General features: G+C 46.4%; 1 protein-coding gene across 2 annotated transcripts in view; it reads left to right on the forward strand.

The window, feature by feature from the left end:
- The window catches only part of SPECC1 (sperm antigen with calponin homology and coiled-coil domains 1), an 84,989-nt gene extending 79,280 nt beyond the window's left edge, over nt 1–5,709 (forward strand). For both annotated transcript variants that reach the window (XM_075113584.1, XM_075113585.1), the window contains 3 exons: nt 1,430–1,546; nt 2,430–2,489; nt 3,220–5,709. In XM_075113584.1, the coding sequence (XP_074969685.1) occupies nt 1,430–1,546; nt 2,430–2,489; nt 3,220–3,309 (267 nt within the window). In that variant the 3' untranslated portion in view covers nt 3,310–5,709. The remainder of the gene's footprint in view (nt 1–1,429; nt 1,547–2,429; nt 2,490–3,219) is intronic.
- The last annotated feature ends 13,309 nt before the right edge of the window (nt 5,710–19,018 follow it).

A 19,018-nucleotide genomic window follows, 5' to 3' on the forward strand; every position in this document is an offset into this window, starting at 1 on the left:
TCGTCCAGCTGTCGAACATAGCACATTCTGGACTTCAGTTGTCATGAATAGGGAAACTGGGTTTCCTCTGTGCACCTGAGTGCACCCTTGTAGTAAGTTATGTGGCTAGCAAAGAATCCCACTCTCTCGCAACAAAGGGAAGGAAGATGGTTTTTGACCTTTTAAACTCACAACCGTGTTAGCCTATTTCTTTCAGAATGTTTCCTTTTCACTGCCCTCCTGTTGAGCTGGTGGTGGTGGGAGTGTCGCTACAGACAAGTCGGAGATTCTTCTAGCTCCGCTCTGGGGTTTCAGTTGGGTGTTTATGAGTATACCCGTGCCGCCTGAAACATTGCTTCCTTGAGCAGACGCAGCCTTGTTGTCATGTAGGAAATGTGTGAAGACAAGGTTTAAAGGTTTCTGTTCCATAAGGATCTTGTATTGTACTCGTTACCAGTGGCGCAGCCACGTTTGCTTGTCAGTGACTGTGGCGGTAGGAAGGTGAGCATCGAGAGACCTCTGTTCTCAACTACTTACGGCTCATTTTGCAAATTAGGGTAGGTGATTAAATTCCATATCTCAGACTTCCCATTCGTTACCTCTCTCTCGTTAAGTGCTCTGTGATGTGCAGAGGAAAGATGCTGCGTTGATAAAGAATATGAGAATGCAGGCACGCGTTCCTGCAAATGCCTGCAAACTGGGCACATCTGCCCAGCTCTTGGAAAGCTGCCATCAGCCGTTGCTCTTGCCAGGTTTGAGCCTCCCTCTCGCGTACAAGTAGGCGCGTTCTTTATTTAGGGCTTGAGGACTGTGTTAATATTTCATCAGTTTGAGATCGCTTTTGATAAGGGGCTGAATCAAGTCATAATCGTTAATCATACGTTCTCATTAAAGCATGTATCTGCTGTGTAATACCAGAAAGATAACGGTGCTCAAACACACTGATAACACTGCCTCATTGTTCTACAAATCCACCCCTCTGTTACATATCCTGAGACAAGGAAGCATGCGATCAATTACAAAACACCATTTTAAAGTATCAATTCCTTCTGTTGTAGGTGCTGGAGAAATCATATTTCTGCCATTCTGTGGTTGAAAGGGACCAGATAAAGTCCTTCCTCTTGCCAGCACAGCAAAATTGCCGCTGGAGCATGTGCTGCACATGCTGTTCCTCACCTTCTAGAAAGCATCGGAGAGAGTCTCTCTGTTTGGGGCCTGGTGCAAAAAACATTTAACTCTTTAGGAATCCCTTATCCAAGACTTTGAAACTTTCCGTCCTACTTGGTAACTTTCTACTTGACACGAAAAAGGAGGAGCATGGAAAACATAAACCTATATTCCTTTAATACTCAGGTTTTGTTTCATGACTGCGTTAAAAACCACTGTTTTGGGATTATATTTTTTTTATTGTGTAGCATTGTTCAGGGATGGCTCATGTTTTCTCTTACAGAACATTGATATTACCAACTTCAGCAGCAGCTGGAGCGATGGGCTGGCCTTCTGCGCTCTCCTGCACACGTATTTGCCTGCACATATTCCGTACCAGGAGCTCAACAGCCAGGATAAAGTAAGTTTTGTCGTACCTGCTCCTACACCATTTGCAGACGTCACAGTGAACGTTATCCATTTTGATGGATATGTGGTAGAGATGCAGTGTGGCAAGACCTTGATCGTGACTGGTACAAACTAAGTAGATGGGAGCAACAGGAGGAGATAAACATCAGTTGAGAACTTACACAGCAAACAGAATGAAAAGGGGAAGGAAACCAACAGTGAGCCCCCAGAAGGAAATGCAGGGCCTACTGGATAAAGAGTTAGTGACAGTTGCCTGAATCCAGTGAGTGCTGCAGATAAACATGAAGACAGCGTCCTTTTTGCAAGGCTTAAAGCATTTCTGGAGTCCTGCGTTAGCAGCGCATGTTAAAAGTGCTGGATCAGTAGGCAGACATTTCATCCACTGAACTACTTGGACAGCAACGTATGTAAAAGTCAGACCATGTCAGCACATTCTAAATATGTGAAGACCCTCGCCAAGGGGAGGAACCTGGATTTACTTCAGACAGCTAGTATCTAGTACAATAAGAATTATACTGTATACAGGAATGCCTTATATTAGTTAACACCTCTTCAGACACCTTTCGCTCATAAGAAAGACAGAACCTCAGTGGGGGTTTTTTTGCCCAGCTATAACCAGTTTCACAAGAACCTATTTGTCAAAACCAGAGGGCTGTAGCTTGGGCAAAAGTAGATGAGTTATTCAAAGACAAAGAACTTGTTTGCAAATATACCTTACTAATACCAAAAGCGTCACGTGAAAGTATTGAATCTAGTGTTTTTGACTTTCCAGATATACCTGATCATTTAAACTTACTGATGAACCAGATGCAAGGTCGGGTTCAGGAATTGTACTTCAATGATAATCCTTTTGACCTTTTGTTTTGTTTTTACAGAAGAGAAATCTGCTGTTAGCATTTCAAGCTGCTGAAAGTGTAGGCATCAAACCCAGCCTGGTGAGTGCCCTGCTTTTTGCAAGGGAAGACTTGCTGCATGCACCATTCCAAAGCCTTTGTTGCCATGCGGCCAGTCAGTCAGCTTGCACTGCAAATGTTCGCGTAGTGCTAGGGGAGGCTGCACCACCATCTCTGAAAGCTCATGGTGTTAGGAGAACTTCCAGAAAGAATTTGTAGAGTCATAGAATTAATACAATTTGAAATGTAGTTTGTCTTCCTCTTGGAAGCCAATTCCAGGCAATTCCTGCTTTCATGGGCAGTCTTGCCTGTTAGACCATTTTCTTTCCTTTTTGTTTTAGTGTTTTAAGAAAAGGAAGGATAATTTGTTTGCTAAACCATTCAAAAAGCCTTTTCTAAAATCAATTATACGATGACAGGGAAAGAGATAAGTTTACTGTAAGAGAAAAATTATTACAGGGTTCATGAGCTAAATACAGAACCAAAGACATGCAGAGAAGCAGCGATTTAAGTGCAGTTATATAGAGAATTGATCTTTGATTGCAGGTAGGAGAAATCTTTTTAGCGTGTAAAATGCATCTGGCTGTTTAACTAGTCTGTTAACGCCTTTCAGAATTGCACTAGGCCATGGATTTTGTAGTGTATGTGGCTTTAAGGAGCTCTGGAGTGGAAGCAGTAGTAGTGTTCGATAACGACAGCTACTCAGAGGACCCAGCGATGATCCCAGTGGTGGTGCTTGACTAGGTTTTGACAATGTGTCTGTCCTCTGCAGGAACTCAGTGAGATGATGTACACAGACCGGCCAGACTGGCAGAGTGTGATGCAGTACGTCGCCCAGATTTACAAGTACTTTGAGACCTGAGATGCGGAGCAAGAGGTGGGCAGAAGTGGGGAAGAGAACAAAGAATGCTACAGATGCACTCGATCACTTTAAAAATCCACTTGCTCCTCTTCCACAACCAACCTAAGCTTTTAGTTTGAAAGCAAGCTCTTCCATTATTTTGATTACATCTGGGACTGCAACCAAATAAATACCTATCGTCCATCTATACAAACTGAACTCACCTGTAGTTTATTCCCACGTGGAAATTGCAAAGCATTTTCAAACACGTGTGGGATATTTCTGAAGAGGATCCCTTGTGCTAAACAATGTTTGCCTCAAACCAGATTCCAGCAACAGGAGACCTGCTACAAAATGAAGTTCTAAATACGGACTATGCTGGCACTTAAGGGAGGCTGGGAGATTAATAGTAATACAAAAGCTCACAAAAAATGCTCTTCTTGCCAAAACGTGCTTAACTCAGCCCAAATACATGTTATTTTCTTGCCTCCATATACTTTATAAAACATCATGACAGATGCACGTAAGTGTGTAGAACCTTAACCGGAGTTATCCTCACTCGTCTGACTAGTTTGCTTGCCACAGCTTAACCAGCAGGATAATAACAGGATCATTTGTAAGTCAGAAACCACACTCTGTGCCATCACCAGTTAGTGAAAGAACTCTAAAAGATCCTGTTGGGTGCTGGGACTTCATTTCAGATCAAACAGGAGTAATCTCTTTGAGGAAAAATAGCTTTATTACTACAACTTTGTTACTTGATTACTGCGGGAAGCTGGAGCCTGGTTTCCCAGCTGACTGTGCAGGCACAGTTATCATAGGAATATTGCAAATACAAGTTCCTAGCTTTAGTTTGCAAGGTGCAAGTAATCAGGTGGTGACTCTAAGCAATACAGCGGCATCTCAGTAGGTCATGTTTTTGTGGATTCAGTAACTTTTCTTCTGTGTTGATCCCGTATAACCAGCACAGATATAGAATTGCCGTGTAGGGGCACGAATCTTGAGACAGCCTGTGCCCTGTCCAGTAAATGTGGTCCACAGGGCATTGTTACGTGCTTGGAAATGATGTTACCTTGTAAAAGAACACAGGAATATGTTAGTACTGGTGGAAGTTGCAACTTCACAAGTTACAAAGAATGTAACTGGAACCCCTCCCTGTGTCACAGAAATCTCTAAGGCGCCAGAGAATAGCTTTCCAGCTCAGTAACACTGTTAGTAAAATGTCTGAAAGATACTGTTTAATTTCCATTATACGGTTTCTCTTACTTCACTTCTTGAAGTTAAATTTTCTGTTCGTCTCCAGAGATAGCAGGATCGAACAGGCTGCTCGGTTTGTTCCAGGAGCAGGTCTCGGAGAGCATGCTTTGTACAGGACCCCGCAGAAGGCTGCCTAGCTGCTCTAGGTTATAGAGGAAAGTTGGCGTTTAGTTAGCATGTTGAACCCCGTGACTAGACTCGATGCTTTGTGAATGTTAATCATAGGGAGGTAGGGATCATTTCTCTCTTACAAAAAATAATAGTGCGTGCTCACTGCTCTTAACTCCTGAAAAAAGGCTCACGAAATAGAAACAAGCGGTTTCACAGAAGAAACTTGGTTTCAGGTTTTCTGAGGCTTTGCAGGTGTCTGATCTCAGCCTCTGGCTTCCCCGCAGTGCTTTGTTGTTTGGGGTTTTTAATAGTGTTTAATTAGTAAGCAACCTATTTCCGACTTTGGTTTTCTCGCAGCAAAATACAGGATTAAGGGATAGATAATGGTGACCATGGTCAGTGAGTGGACCGAACAGAAAGGAAGTTGGAGGAACGCAATGTGTGCCTGTTTTTGCAGGAGAAAAGCATCACTTGCTCTTAGTTTTAGCCTGACATTTATTCTAATCCATTGCCCCCAGCAAAGCCTGAATCCAATCTTTTTAGAGTCTGTGTGATAAAAAGGACAGTGGCACGCACTTACAGTGCCCTTGCTTTCTTCGTGCCATCCTATACTGTGAGAAAGCTGACCAGAGTTAATTCTTTGCAGGAGAGTGCTTTCTAGCCCGAATTAACTCTCCAGTATTTTTCAGCATACACTCTGCCATCCCTAGAGAGCATAGGATGAGTTGCTCTAAGCGTTCTTAGATATGAGTGTCCCGTTATGTGATAAGATGGGAGAGGAAAATAGCTGCGAAGCCAAGTTCATCTAGGAAGGCAGTCACACTGCAGAGCTCCATTGCCTTGTGGATGCAGCAGGCTCTTTTCCCTTGAGGTATCCATTGGCAGAGATCCCAATTCTCTCCAACGGGCTGTAGTTCAAAGCGTAGTGAAGTCAGCACAGAAAATTCCATATTCCTCAGTGGGCTTTGGATCGGGCACTTGCAGGGATGAGAAAAACTGTTTTAATTCCTAGCGTCTGGTAAACATTTCAAAGTCAGAGGGCTCCACTTGATTAAAAAACAAAAAAGAAAGCTAATCTTAACCCTCTGGTCACTGCAGGCGTGCGTTCCGTGTGACTGTCAGATACACACTCAGTACGTACGGTATCTAATGTGTCAGTGTCGTTTGCTTCAAGCGCTGTTCTGACGTTCATTCTAATTTGTTTCTCCAAGACTTATTCTAACCTTACGAACTATTCTGTTTGACCTAGCAGTGGGTTTTTTTCCCAAATTATTTTTGCAAAGCAATGTTTGTCATCTTTCTGCGGCTTATTCTCCCATCCCCTCCAGTAGCATAGACCAAACACTAATTCTACTCAATTCTAATGGTATATTCTTGAGAATTTTTTACTTATCTAGGAGTTAGAACAAGGAGCTCTCTGTCAGTAGGGAAGAAGACACTCAGTTTCACCATTTGCTCAATGTTACTTTCCAGTCCTCAAACCTGCAAAACATCTCGTTTTGAAATGCCGGTACTTTGAGAGATGCTTTTCCAGATTATTTTTTGAGATTAAGACTATTGTTTATCTGTTCATTTAACTGTATTTTTCTTTCTTTTGAACCTTGTGCAGTTACATTTCTAGACCTGAATTTTCCAAAATTACCGTTGTTTTTTTCACGCTGCCTTAAAATGTGAATAAGAATTTAAATTTGTCCCACAAAAGACGCTGCGGACCAGCCTGATTTTCAGAAAATCTACAGGCACTTTTAAGACATCTCAAATTTCAGCTGCAAAATTAAAGTTCTAGCTGCCTTTAAAATGAGAGAGTTTAATTAAGTTAAGCTAGAGGATATAGGGATAGTCTTCTAGAAGTTCTGAGAATCCTCTGAAAAAGTCCTAGGATGGAACATGTGATGGTGCGACATGGGTGGTGTAATGCGTTGTATCAGTAACCGTTTGCCTGCGCTGCCTAAATCCTTTCTGACTTTGCCTCTTAGGAGCAAGACGGAGCCTCTTCACCATGTCACCATATGCTCCCTAAATACACGGTCACTCTCAAAATGTACCCGCACATGCTTGTGTGTGTGTTCTTGGGTAGTCTGTTGGACTACGAGACACCAGATAGCTGATTTTGGATGAGCATGTGAGAAGAATGGTTAGGATGGGGATTTCAGTGCAGTTCCGTGGAGGGATGTGGCATCGTTGAGTGTTGTGCTATGGCTGTTAGAGAGGAAGGGAGAGTGAAGTGTGAAGAGCATACCATCTGACTCCCAGAATTTCTGGTGGGTCATAGAAGGTACAAGTTGTTTCATGGCTTGGGAAAGTACAGAGGCGTTGAGAAGCAAGCCCAGAGTCAGCCCTCTAAGAAGGTTTTCTAGAAAGGCTGATGAGCTGTTTCTGAAAGTAGGCGATGAAACTGGATGGAGTGAAAGTCCAGCATGTGGGGAGAGGGGTGCATATGGGACATGCGTACCTGCACCCTTGTGGACAGCACAGGACGTCAGCTGGAGAGCCCGTACTGTCATCTTGAGTGACGTTCCTCCTGAGAGTGCAGCCTGGGGTGGATCTGAGAAGACAAGGGGGGGAGAAAGTGCAGAGCTTGCTGCCTTTGCCAGGTTCCCCTTCCTGTGCCTGAGACGGTCACGGAAATGCAAAGGCGACAAAGATTTCCCGGTTCTTCCTGTGCTGCAGCAAGGCAGCTGTACTCAGCAGAGCGATTTTTGACTTATGCACGTTGTCCAGTTTCCTCTCAGTGAGACACATTCTCTTTGAGTTTTAGCAGGTTTTCTTTTTGTAATTTGAAGTTGTTTTTTACAGTTTTTCTCTGTGAATTTTCTTGCTTTGTATGTGCAACCAGTTAGGCGCAGGTTTTATGTCCAAACCAGATACGTGCATGCTGGCAGAATGGTTGGCTCTTCCCTGTTTGATTCCTGACCTGGCACTCTTCAAAATCTACCTTTTTGCTTCACTGATTTTTTCCCTTGGCAACAAATATAGGAGCATTGGCTCATCTGGTGGTGGTTTGTACCTCCCTCATCTTTCTGTGCTTATGGTACCGGGTCTTCCAGCGGGAAGCGTCTGACGGGCCCAGCTGCTTGCGAAGCTGTGCCTTGTGTCTGTATGGGGTGAGGTTATGCATTTTCCTGTCAGAAGAGGGCTTTTGCCCAAAAAGACTCAGGGCACTGAGCATTAAGACGTTTTTAAACCCAGCAATAACTTCTACTATGCTAGACTGTATTGGTTTTTACCAACTCCAGTGCCATTTAGACTCACCAGTATGGTGCAGAATCAAGCTTCTAACTGAACTGCAATTAGCGTCCTTCTCAGCTGCTGGTCTCTACATTTTTAACTCGCACGCGTGCCAAGTTCCACTGGGCAGTGCTGGACACAGTGTTTTTATTGATTGTCAGTCCAGGCTTGGGTTTGTCGTATGAGATAATCACCTCTAACTCAAGTTAGTAACGTCACGTACTTTTAGTTTTCTCTATCGGGTACAGATGTTACATCGTAATCTAATTTATACAAAGAGCACATTAGAATGTATATACTAGGCATTGCCAGATTTGGACATGCTAATATTTAAAGATTAACATTATTAAAATGTATGATGCAAAAATCTGTGTAATATTTCTAATAAATCTTTTTCTGTTTCTGATGTTTCTTGTAATGTTTCAAACATCTACGTACAAAACATTCTTCTGCAGTCTGCTGGGAAGCAGGACTCCCAGGAGAGTTTTTAAAAGACACTCATGGTTCACTGATTCTCCTGTGCTGGTAGCAAAGAAAATTTGGTCAGAATCTTCTTTTCATAAAAACATCGAGTTCCGTTGTTGTTTTTTTAAGTAACTTGGATGCATTTTGATGCCTTTCAGAACACTGTCTTGGGGATAAAAAGTGCAAGAGAGATCTCAGTTTCTGAAACAAATAATATTGCAGAGACAGTAGGAAATCATCCTAGTGCAAAGGCAAGGGAAAAACACAGAAGAGACCGACGCGTCTCTGGATTAGGAGCTCTTAAATGTCGAGAGGATTAAGAAAGAGGCAGTCAAAGTGGAAGCAAGGACTCATGTCTGTAGTAAGTATAAAAATAAGTCACCAGTGAGCTAAGAGGGAAGGTGAGTTACCGCTCACAGAGCGCAGTGCGCCTGGTGGGCGGCGACAGGACGTTGCACGCGATGCAGAGGATGAGCACAGGACGTGCACGGTGCTAGAGAGAGATTCCTGCGCTCGCCAGTGACACGAGCCGTACAAACGCAGGAGGCTGCAGTCCTGCGGGCATGCCAGAGCCCAGAGCCGCTGCTGCCCTGCTTCCCGCAGGAGAGGACTAGCAGCTGCTGATCTCCTGAAAGGAAGCCAGAACGTCCTGACCGAGTCACGTCCTGCAGGTTGAACATCACCGTCCGACCGGTGACGCTGCCTGGGAAATGAAGCTTGTGTTAGAATTTCAGGTAGGGCTGAGTTACGGAAAAGGGGGCAAAAATGATGACTCCCTGTCAAAAGCAGAATGCCAAGCAGTGACGCTCATGGTGACATGTGTTATAAACACTCTCCATGGAGTAAAGGAGGGTTTCCTAAATTCTAGACTGTATCCCTGGAAAGAATTCCTTTTTCCAGCCTGGGAGGGCTGTGGAGGCCTGATTTTGCTGCGGAGGGATTCGCCCCATGGATGCTGTGCTCCAGCACTGCCCAGTTACGTACAGAGCTTTCAGAGCTTTTAAAATCCCGGAATACTTTTCACGGAGGCTGCTTTTAGCTCATGACGGCAGTGGCAATAATAAAACAGTCAAAATCGCTGAGTCAGCAAAGAAAACAAGAAGATGAAATGGGCATTTAAATCTCTTCATGCCTCTCAGGAACATTTGTGTCCAGCTGGGTAGGTGAAACCTTATGGGAAAAAGTTCTCATTTACATAATCCAGACTACTTTGCCTTTCCCCACCTAAGTGTCATGGTTTAGCCCTGGGTTTTTAGTGCTGGGCTGATCCCTTCTTGTGGCAATGTCACAGGCAATGTCATGTTGTTTTGATGCTTTGTCTGATCTGGGCAGCTTTACCTCCTGGACAAGGTGTGACCATGTGAAATGGCAAACTAGAGTTCCTAATTTTTTCAAGCTGCCACTGCACTTTATTGCAAAGGTTTGCTGTAGCTCACTCAGAAAGCATGAGACTCAATAGTTGCACCTCAGTTGTCTTCTGCTAAAAAAAGTCCTCAGAACCAGCCCTGTCTTGCTATCTGGAAATCTCACCATCACCAGGAACGCGGGCTCGTGTTGTGCTTGAAGCGTAAAGAGCAGGACTCTGACTACGGGAGTTCTTTGGTTGTCTGGCCTTGGCATAAGGCAGTCCGTGTCTGTCTAGATTCCCAATCCTGATCTATTTTCTCTATCCTGTCTGTCCTTGTCATTTTAGCTATAAAACCCTTGGGGCAACAGCTGTATTTGCTAGAGGGTTATACAGCCTCCAACCACAGAGTAATACAATATTATAACAGAACTAACTAATAATCAGACCAGATTGGGTTTGTACAGTTGTTTAGTCCCAATGGGGTGAAATCCTGGTTCCCGGCCCTGCTCGGGGAAGCTGTGATCTATCCGGACTCCCCGCCTGTATTCGTGACACAAGTAGAACTTACCCTGTAGCACGGGCTGGCTACAGGTTGGCAGTCAAAGCGGTGCGTGACTGACTACCCCGTTTCCGTCTTCAGGGACCCAGGCAGATCTTGGCCGAGACATGAAGTTGGTAATTCCTGCCTGCACGGTACAGTAGCTGCAATAATCAAAGTGTTAGGTATGCTCGTAGGACATCATCCTTCGTGTCTGGTGGCACCCAGCAACTTTTTGATGGGGATAGACTCTCGTGTCCTGGGATGTGGAAAGGCAAAAATCCTTTCTGCCTTACAGACCAGTGAGCAGAACTGCACGTGATGAGTCTCAGTCCCATTCTCTGTCTACAGAGATACGAATCTCCTGAGACACTGCTGTCACAGTCAGCCTGTTCTTTGTGCGGTGCGGAGACGCCAGTGGGTAGCAAGAGATCTGTTTCTGCGGCTACTTTGGTTCACGTTTGCTTTGGTTTTAAACAAATGACCAAGTGAGATATCTCTGTTTGCTGGCTTTTTAAAAACCTGGCCCCATGATGCTTGCTTGAACTGTCATTGCTACAAAACACCAAGTCATGCTATCGCAGACTGTGACTCAAAGCTTCAGCCAAAAGCCACTCGTAAAAAATATTTACGTTCCAATGGATCCACTGCTCTGCCGCTTGACTTCAGCGGGTTTCCGAGGCTGTGCCGCTGCCTTTGCCACGGTAAGTGTATGCTGGGAAACCAGCAAAATTAACAGTCTGGCAATCGGGATCTGCGGTTGGAAAGGATGTAGAACAACTTCTTTTCGTCAGATTTTGCTGTATTCAGCCATTTGCAGCTATAAATGTCTGTGAATTCCCTTGTTATCTTTCAAAAAATAGATCCTGCTTAGGAACTTGATCGCGAAGACCTGCCGCCTCTGACTGCTGGACGTGGTGTTTCCATGACCGAAGGAAGCTGTTATGTGCTTAGGGGCTGTAGGGTCCCAACTCCTTTCAGAATATACACCAGACGCTTTGATTTATTTGTTGGGAGAAGCCGGATTCTCTGTGGAGATTGTTGGTAATACATGCGGATGTGTTTGCAAGTGGTTCAGCAGGAGACTGAAAATGAGACTTGAGGCCAGTATTTCCCCAGGATTATTTGTGGCTGGTCGCAGACGGGGTGAGATGAGAAGGTTCAGGACTGCTCTGCTGCTTAGTATGCTTTCACTGCCAAGCGTCTCCTAATGCTCAGAGAACATAGATTGGGGTGGAAAGAATAATTCCCTTCCTGTCTGGTGCACATTCTTCTATTTGAGATGGAGAGGTTTTTATCGGTTTGTGTCTCCACTGTGCCTCTGACCCGTCGTGAACCAAGACCTCTCTCTGAACACGCACACCTGCTCCAAACACGGTGCCAGCGTTTGGAGGTTCATGTTCAGCTGGAGCCCCTGGCAGAGACAGATGAAAGCAAAGCGCCACGACCTGGATTATACATGAAGCTGACGACAACACAGGCAGCATAGTCTGAAGTTCAAAGCCCAGAATAAGTGCACGAAGTCTTGCATTCCCAAAACGGTCAGAGACCTTCCCTGGGAACTGAGGCAGGTGTGCTAGTCACAAACACGGTTTCAACCGGTGTGAACCCATTTGTGGTTCCGTGACATGTGATGAAAAGGAAACTCTTGTTTTCAGGAAAAGCTTAACATATTTTTTCAGCCTCCCCCATTTCTGAGCCAGTCCTTTCATGTCTTCCCTTAGTCATTAATAAGGCTTATTTCACCCAAAATTCCCAGGCCTCTGATACCCAAACGGATGGGACCCCAGCCCGCGGTTCTGTTATAACTCCTGACCTACCCTGCTTGCTTTGAGTGGCCATCCTGACTCCCAGCAGGTCTTCCCAGAGACTCTGGCCTTCAAACTTTTCAGAGCCATCACGTTTTCCAGAGACCATCACCACCAGAAATTTTCTTGGAGGAGCAGGAGTTTCTGTAGTGCTGTAATTCAGCACGGCCGTGTTTTCAATTTATTTTTTTTTTTTTAGAGAGCACGTGGCTCAGGCAGAGGGAAATGGGATGTAAGCTGCAGCATGCGGGAAGCTTCCAGAGCCAAGCAAGCATCCTACCCCATCTTCTTCAGCTGTCCAACTACCAGTGTCACCAGTGTATATAAAATAACAACTTTGCATCTCTCCTTTTTCTAGGCTGCAATAGCTGTAGTGATGTTTGCGCAGGAAGGCAGTGCAGGCGGGCTTTACTTGGGAAGTTGTCCAGGTTATCCTTGTGCTTGCAAGACATAAGCCATAATAGATGGCAGAGAAGCACAAGCAATACGAGTAGAATAAGAAGTTTTCCAGATGGAGCCCTGGTGGGCTGCAAAGGTCAGAACCAGCTGGCTGAAGCCTCACAGGTATAGTTTTTCAGGATTTGATGCTGGAAAACTACGGGCGCAAACTCTGGGTAGCAGGACCCTGAAGTAAGTGCCACCCAGAAGAGATGGCAGACAGCTTGTGGGGGCTATCGGTGTTTTTTATTGAGCATAGCAGGAAGAAAATGAAAGCTGTAAAATGCCAGTGTGGGTAAACATTCACACATCTAAACTGTGAACTGCTGTCCCTTCTTAAGAAAATAGCTACAACCGAGGCTTCGCCCTCACCCCCGCATCGCAAGTTTAAGCTGGTTAAAGAGAATGTAACAAGATTAAGAGAATTAACGTGGAGGCAAGTGCTTTTTCTAACCTGCTCCACTAGGACAGCTGTACACCTTCTGTGCAAAGCACCATTTTACCACTTCTCTCGGCTTAATCAGAGAGTATGTAGCAGTTCAAACCCTCGTTCCACCTTGATGTGCTGTAATTTTTGGCAGCTCATCCATTCTCTCATAGTAAGCCGCTCCCACACTAGTCAAGGACGGGAAAGAGCTCCTTAAGTTAGTGAGTCTGCAGGACATACCCAACGTTCTCCCAACAGGACCAAGCTCCTGGGAAGCGAGGCTACCACCATTGCTCTGCTTGGCTTTTTCACTTCTAAAATGTCTGTTATTTTCCTTGCCAAAATACAAACTACAGCCAGGGCAGTTACAGTGAAAGCAGAGAGAGTGGCCTCTTGCTTAGTTGTAGTGCAGCTACTAGTGTTTAGTTCAGACAACCCAACATGTCTGAAGAGCACAGCAATAATAATAATATATGCATAGCTCAGCCCTTGAGAGCACTTGTACTGCCAAGTCCCTGGAGAGCCAGTCTGGAAAGGCAGAGTTCAGTCCGAGGCTTGCAAGGGGGCTGTAATATTGGTAATAAATAGCAAAGTGCGGTCCAGATTCTTCCCCTTCATCTGTGATTAGGACATTGCTTTCTTAGAGACTAAGCTAGGAGGGTTTCTGACAAAATCTTGCAAGGGTGGAAACCACACTAAGCAAGTTCTCGGGCTTTAACAGTGTTTAGCACCAGGTTTACACAGCTCTTTTCCCAACAGTTATGGAGACTGGACAAAACCGAAAAATCTCATCCCTTTGAGAGGGAGAGATACATGTAACAATGTTCGACAGGGTTTGAGTGCGGGTTCAGTATTTGCTGGAGCCAGAGTGGGGCAGGAAGGCTCCTGCCTTCCTCTGCATTGGCTGATTGGGATTTTTTGTGTGTATTCTGCAGTTTTCCCTTTGCCACGGTGAAGCCGCTCTTCAACAGCTGAGCAACCTGTGTGCATCTGCCTGTGAAGGGAGGCTAGCTGTTAGAGGTCGGGGATGGTTTCCAGGGCTCTGGCTGGGACCAGGACACCACAGGTTCGTGGCTTCCCTCCGTGCCATAGCTGTCCTCTGACAGGTGGACTTAATCGCAGTAAGAGTAATAACAGATATTTACAAATCGTGATTCCATCTCGCACAGTATAAAACAGGATGAAGGCTTTGAATTAAACCTAGCTTTTCTCTACAATTTGAGCATAATTCTATATCTGGGGCAGTCGTGTTGCACCGATTCAAGTCTCGTTGCGTTTGTTCGGAGCCCCGGATGTCGCATTTCTGCACAAAGCGGCACGGCTTTGAACACTTGGGGTAAGGGCGCGTCTCCCTGCGCTGTCAGGCTTTGGCGGGAGCAGAATCACTCCTCCTTATTGTTGCTGTGAAGTGTTGACTGGGAGTGAAGCTCTGACGGAGCAGGCACTTGGCAGGTTTGGTTCCTTTGGGGGATGGACTCGGGAAGGTTTTGCCCGGGAAGCGGCTCTAGCTGTGAACGAAGTAATCGCAGGTAGTTTGAATCGCCAACGGCATCGCTGCCTGTCCGGCTTCACCCTGGGCTTTCCACTACTGATGCCGGCCTGGAAACGTGACAGCGCTTCCTATTGATTTCTCTGTAGCAGCTCCACCAATATAAACAAGACAACCGGGCCCAGTTCCCGCTGGGAGCCCTGTGCAGGGGAGACTTTGCAACCAGGGCTCGGCACTGGAGGCCTTCGTATGCTCTTGGCTCGAGCGGCAGCTTTCATTTAAAAATACTGCTGGAAGAGGCACTTGGCTTTTCATCATAGAAGGTGGTTAGTAAATAAAATCAAACGCAGAGATAAATTAAAAATTTCTTGAGACTGGTATCCTCGTACCCTTGCCTCTGCTCAGCCAAAATCCTTCCTTTTTAACTTCACCGCTGTTTATAGTTTATTTTTTTTTCAGTCGTGTGGTGATTTTTTTGTTTTCGAATGAAAGGTGTAAGATATAACCCACAATTTATGAAGAATTCACACACCTGCATTGTTACAAGATGAGTTCTTGCAGATAATTTAAGCACCAGTTTTAAATTCCAGGATAATATACATTTATTATCTGGCAATGACCCTGGGGACTAGGAAAATCCAAGTTTGTTGGCTGCAGTTTACAATCTTACCATGATTTCTCTGTTTAGTTTTCACAGGATTTTACAGACTGACTGAAGTCTCCAGTATGGAAATAGTTTTCTCAGGAATTTCACTCTCCGCTTTCCTTTCCAGGACTCTTCCAGAAAACGCCTACAGCGAGCGATACGGCGGCAAACCTCACCTTTGGCCATTCACCTCCATCATTGTTTACTTCAGAGCTCATCTGGAATCTTTGACATGCTAATGCTCAGCACAGCAGTGCAGGCAATAAATACTCAGGCAGAGCGGAGTGCTTGCTTCACCTGCCCGCATACCAAGTTAGCCTCAAAAACTCCGTTCCCTTCACCCAGCTTGCATAGACTGCGTGCAGTTCAGCCCATCATTGGCGGTACCGCTTTGAAGAGGGCTTTTGTACCTGCTGCGTGGTTTGCAGGTTATATTGTGTCTTGGGAATCCTTTCTCGGAGTCAGGTTCAGGACAAGCTAGGTCTTGTCCTACAAAACAACTCAGAAGTGCTAGTGAAGACTTGTGAACCAAATCCCCATTACCTCTCAGGGCAGCGCGGGTTCGGCTGGGCTAGTGGTTCCTGTTCAGCAAGCGATGGCTGAGGTCTGTGCCCTGGCAGTCAGGCACAGCCACGGGACGGACGTAAGCTGGTTCTTTGTCCTGCTCCTCATGCCCACCTTGCAAATCCCTGCCACCACCACGGGCACTAGCCGGTCCCTTCGCCGACGGTCCTTGCAGAGGAGACAGGTAGCGAGAAGGGGTTAGAAAGGCAAGTGGCTCCTGGGGAGACACGTCTGTGGAGGCTTGTACTGAGGTGTATCGGCAAGGTCTGGAGGAAGAGAGAACCTCTGAGCCTCCGTGGACGTAGAAGGGCACATGCCATGGCACGGGCCTGTGCCACAGCCTATACTCCAAAAGAGGGCTTGTTCGGAAAGCCCTGGGTACTGCCTCCGTGTCTCCTCCTTATTTCCCAGTCTCCCCTCTCTATGGGCTGTCTTGGGATGGAGCTGCCCCTCCGTGGAAGGGGGTGGCTAGCAGCTGCTTTGCTTGGCAGGCCACGAGGTGCAGGGCTAACGCCCTCCACTACCCAAGGGCCGGCTCTACTCGATACTGCAGCTCTCGCAGGTCGATGAAGGGTTGCCAGAGTCGATGCGATGGATGTGCCCATAGCGGCAAGACAGACAAACTCTTTATCTGGCATCCACCTTTGTTTTTTTTCTGGCTTTGGTATCCAGAAGGTGCCTGTCACCCTCTGAAGCAGAGGCGCTCCCACTTCAGTGCTTGTTTCGCCTCAGTTTAATGTGAACTTAGCAACTGAGGCGGCAAATCTGGCTGCAGGACCAGCAAGAACATCCCAGCTGTCGCTGACTCAGGAGTTTTTCATTGTGTTTATAGCCTGCCTGGCCCCTGAGGGCTGTCAGTGCCCCTTGTCCGCGCGTGTGGAGAGGTGTGTTAGTGGGGCTCCTCACTAGTGCTCTGTGGCCGGGCCAAGAGCGCTGAAGGTGTCAAGGCAGAGACTGCTAGGGAAGTCCTCACCGAAGTCCGAGGCTGCGCAGAGGCACAAAGGCCTCGCACAAAAGAGATCACAGAGGGCTGCAGGAAACGTGCTGCCTCCGAAGCGGCAGCTCTGCTCCCCCGGGGACTGCGGCGACAGAAGGAACGGCACGTACGAGGTTGGTGGGCTTCTGCCAAACCACGGAGACATGGGCTATGGCCGCACCGGGGTGCTGATCCTGTCTCCCACTGCACCGCCATTCATAACGCGGGCTCTGGTTAGATCGGTTTCCCTCTGAACAAAAGAGCCAGATTAGTTCTTGCACTTGAAATAAGAAGATTGGGGCTGGTGCCGTTTCCTACTTGAGTGTTGAGAGGCAAATCCCTCCAGCAAAATAGAAACCAGGAAAATAATAGTAATGGTGATTCATTTGTCTCTGGCATCGTAGCATCCAGCGGTGCTCCAGTGACCTGTTGCCATGTTGCTGTTATGCCCTGGGCCATGAATGGATGCCACAAGCTGCGGGCTCTGGGTTATATTTACCTTGCTAAGCGTGGGACTTCCTTGCTCCTTTACGGCCTCTGGTAAGTGCGCACATTATCGCCTGCGGATTCATCGCCCTCGGAGCCCCAGGAACCGCCGAGTTTCACAGCGCCTGCTCAGATGATTACTTTACAAGGCCCGCACATTCAGTTGGTGTTTAGTGGTAGGGTGTGTGATGGCATATATTTTAAAACAGGGCTCGAAGCAGGCAGCTGGAGGGCAGGGTCAGTATCTCTGGCTGGGAATGGGCTCATCCCACTCTTCCTGCCAGCAGGATTTAACCACGTTTGGCACAACAGAGCTGAGCACGCTCGTCCTTGGCTCCACTTGCATCTAAGTTGTATTCAGAGTAAGTTCAGTTGCACCAGTTGACGCCAGAATAAACCCCTGGACCCTGGCAAAGGCTTTGCTGCTTTGGCGAGCCGTGAATCTCCACGTAATGCAAAATCCACAATATTCACAGTGCCTGACTACCTGTCTCACAGAGAGACCTTGCCGAGAACAACCTATTCATCAGAATCTGAAATAATGGTTTCTCTGTCCATGTCTGATTTGATAAACCACAATTTCCCTTGGCTCAGCCTGTAAAAAGTACTTTCATGATCACAAAAGCAGATCCTTTCCTTATAAAGTGTATCCACTGCAAAAAGTTAATTCTCGTTTCACTGAAGTGCTATAAAGCAGCAGAAGGCTTCTGTTGGCACATGTTTTAGAACGAGGAAAGCAAAGTGTGTAAAACCCTGATGTAAATCCATTGCTTTGGGGGAAAAAGTGCTTTTCCATGATAGTTTACCATCGTTTACATGATTATAACAGGCTCCGCACGAGGGAAGCTACACTCATCCCAAAATAATAAATAAACCAAACCAGTGTAGGCAAGTTCAGGATCCAGCCAGTGCCGAGGGAGCCGGAGCAGCCTGACATGGGGGGCTGCGTTCCAGCAGCCTTGAGTTTCCCTCGAGACTCTGTTGTTCCTTTCAGCGCAGTCCCAGGCAGACATGGACCGTTGAGTCGCGGCAGTTTTGTGCTTGCCTGGTAGCGCCGCCGCGAGAATCGGTCCTTCCTTTGTGCCGACAAAGGGCTTGGCGGATCCGACGCGCAAAGGCGTTAGGTGGGAGGGCGAGGGGCAGCAACACTCCCCAGAGAGATCCTCTTGCCTACAAGGAGCAAAGGGAACTTGGCTGTACGTCCCCAGCGAATTAAATATACCGCAGACATGGCTTTCCTGTAGCACCCCAGCCACCCTGCAGCCTTCTGCTCCTGAGACGGCCGCCTGGATAAAAAGGGCTTCATGCAATACGCCCCAGGAGCTCCCCCGATACCTGTCGGATCCAAAGCATTCCGAGCCAATGGGGCTGGTTCGTTTCCGCCACGGCCATCGAAATCATTGCAATCATACTTTTCCCGTGTGTTTTTGCTCTGCTTTAATTTTGGCTCCCCAGAAAACTTTCCCTTCCGCAGAATCGCGTTTCCAACTTTGTTTAAAAACAACGGCAATTTTTTTTACTTTCTGTTTGGTTTATTTAGCTTAATTGTTTGGATATTTTTTTTTTCCTTCTAGTTTCTGTCCTGGATTATTTAGTACTGCTGGATGCTACAAAACTGGTGTGAAGTTCAACCTCTGCTCTGGTTGTGTTTTGATGGTGAACACAATATAAAGCATGAAAGCGGTGATGAAGAGATAAGTAGTTATTACATTATATTTATCTTCATATTCTCCGCTGGTTTTAGCATCCACCAGCGCAGGCAAACCCTTTCTTTAGTGACCGCATTGGCTTTTAATTTTCTCCAAGCTCCTCAGACCTGAACTCGGCTACTGTAGCCCTGTGAGTAATGGCGTTTGCTAATCCATGGCATTTTGCCGTTTTCTTACATCAGGAGACGTCACGTTGTGTGATAACTGTCCTCGGGCTGAGTCCTGTCATCGTTTTTGTGA

The sequence above is a fragment of the Phalacrocorax aristotelis genome, chromosome 18, assembly GCF_949628215.1.
Source record: "Phalacrocorax aristotelis chromosome 18, bGulAri2.1, whole genome shotgun sequence".
Taxonomy (NCBI): Eukaryota; Metazoa; Chordata; class Aves; order Suliformes; family Phalacrocoracidae; genus Phalacrocorax; species Phalacrocorax aristotelis.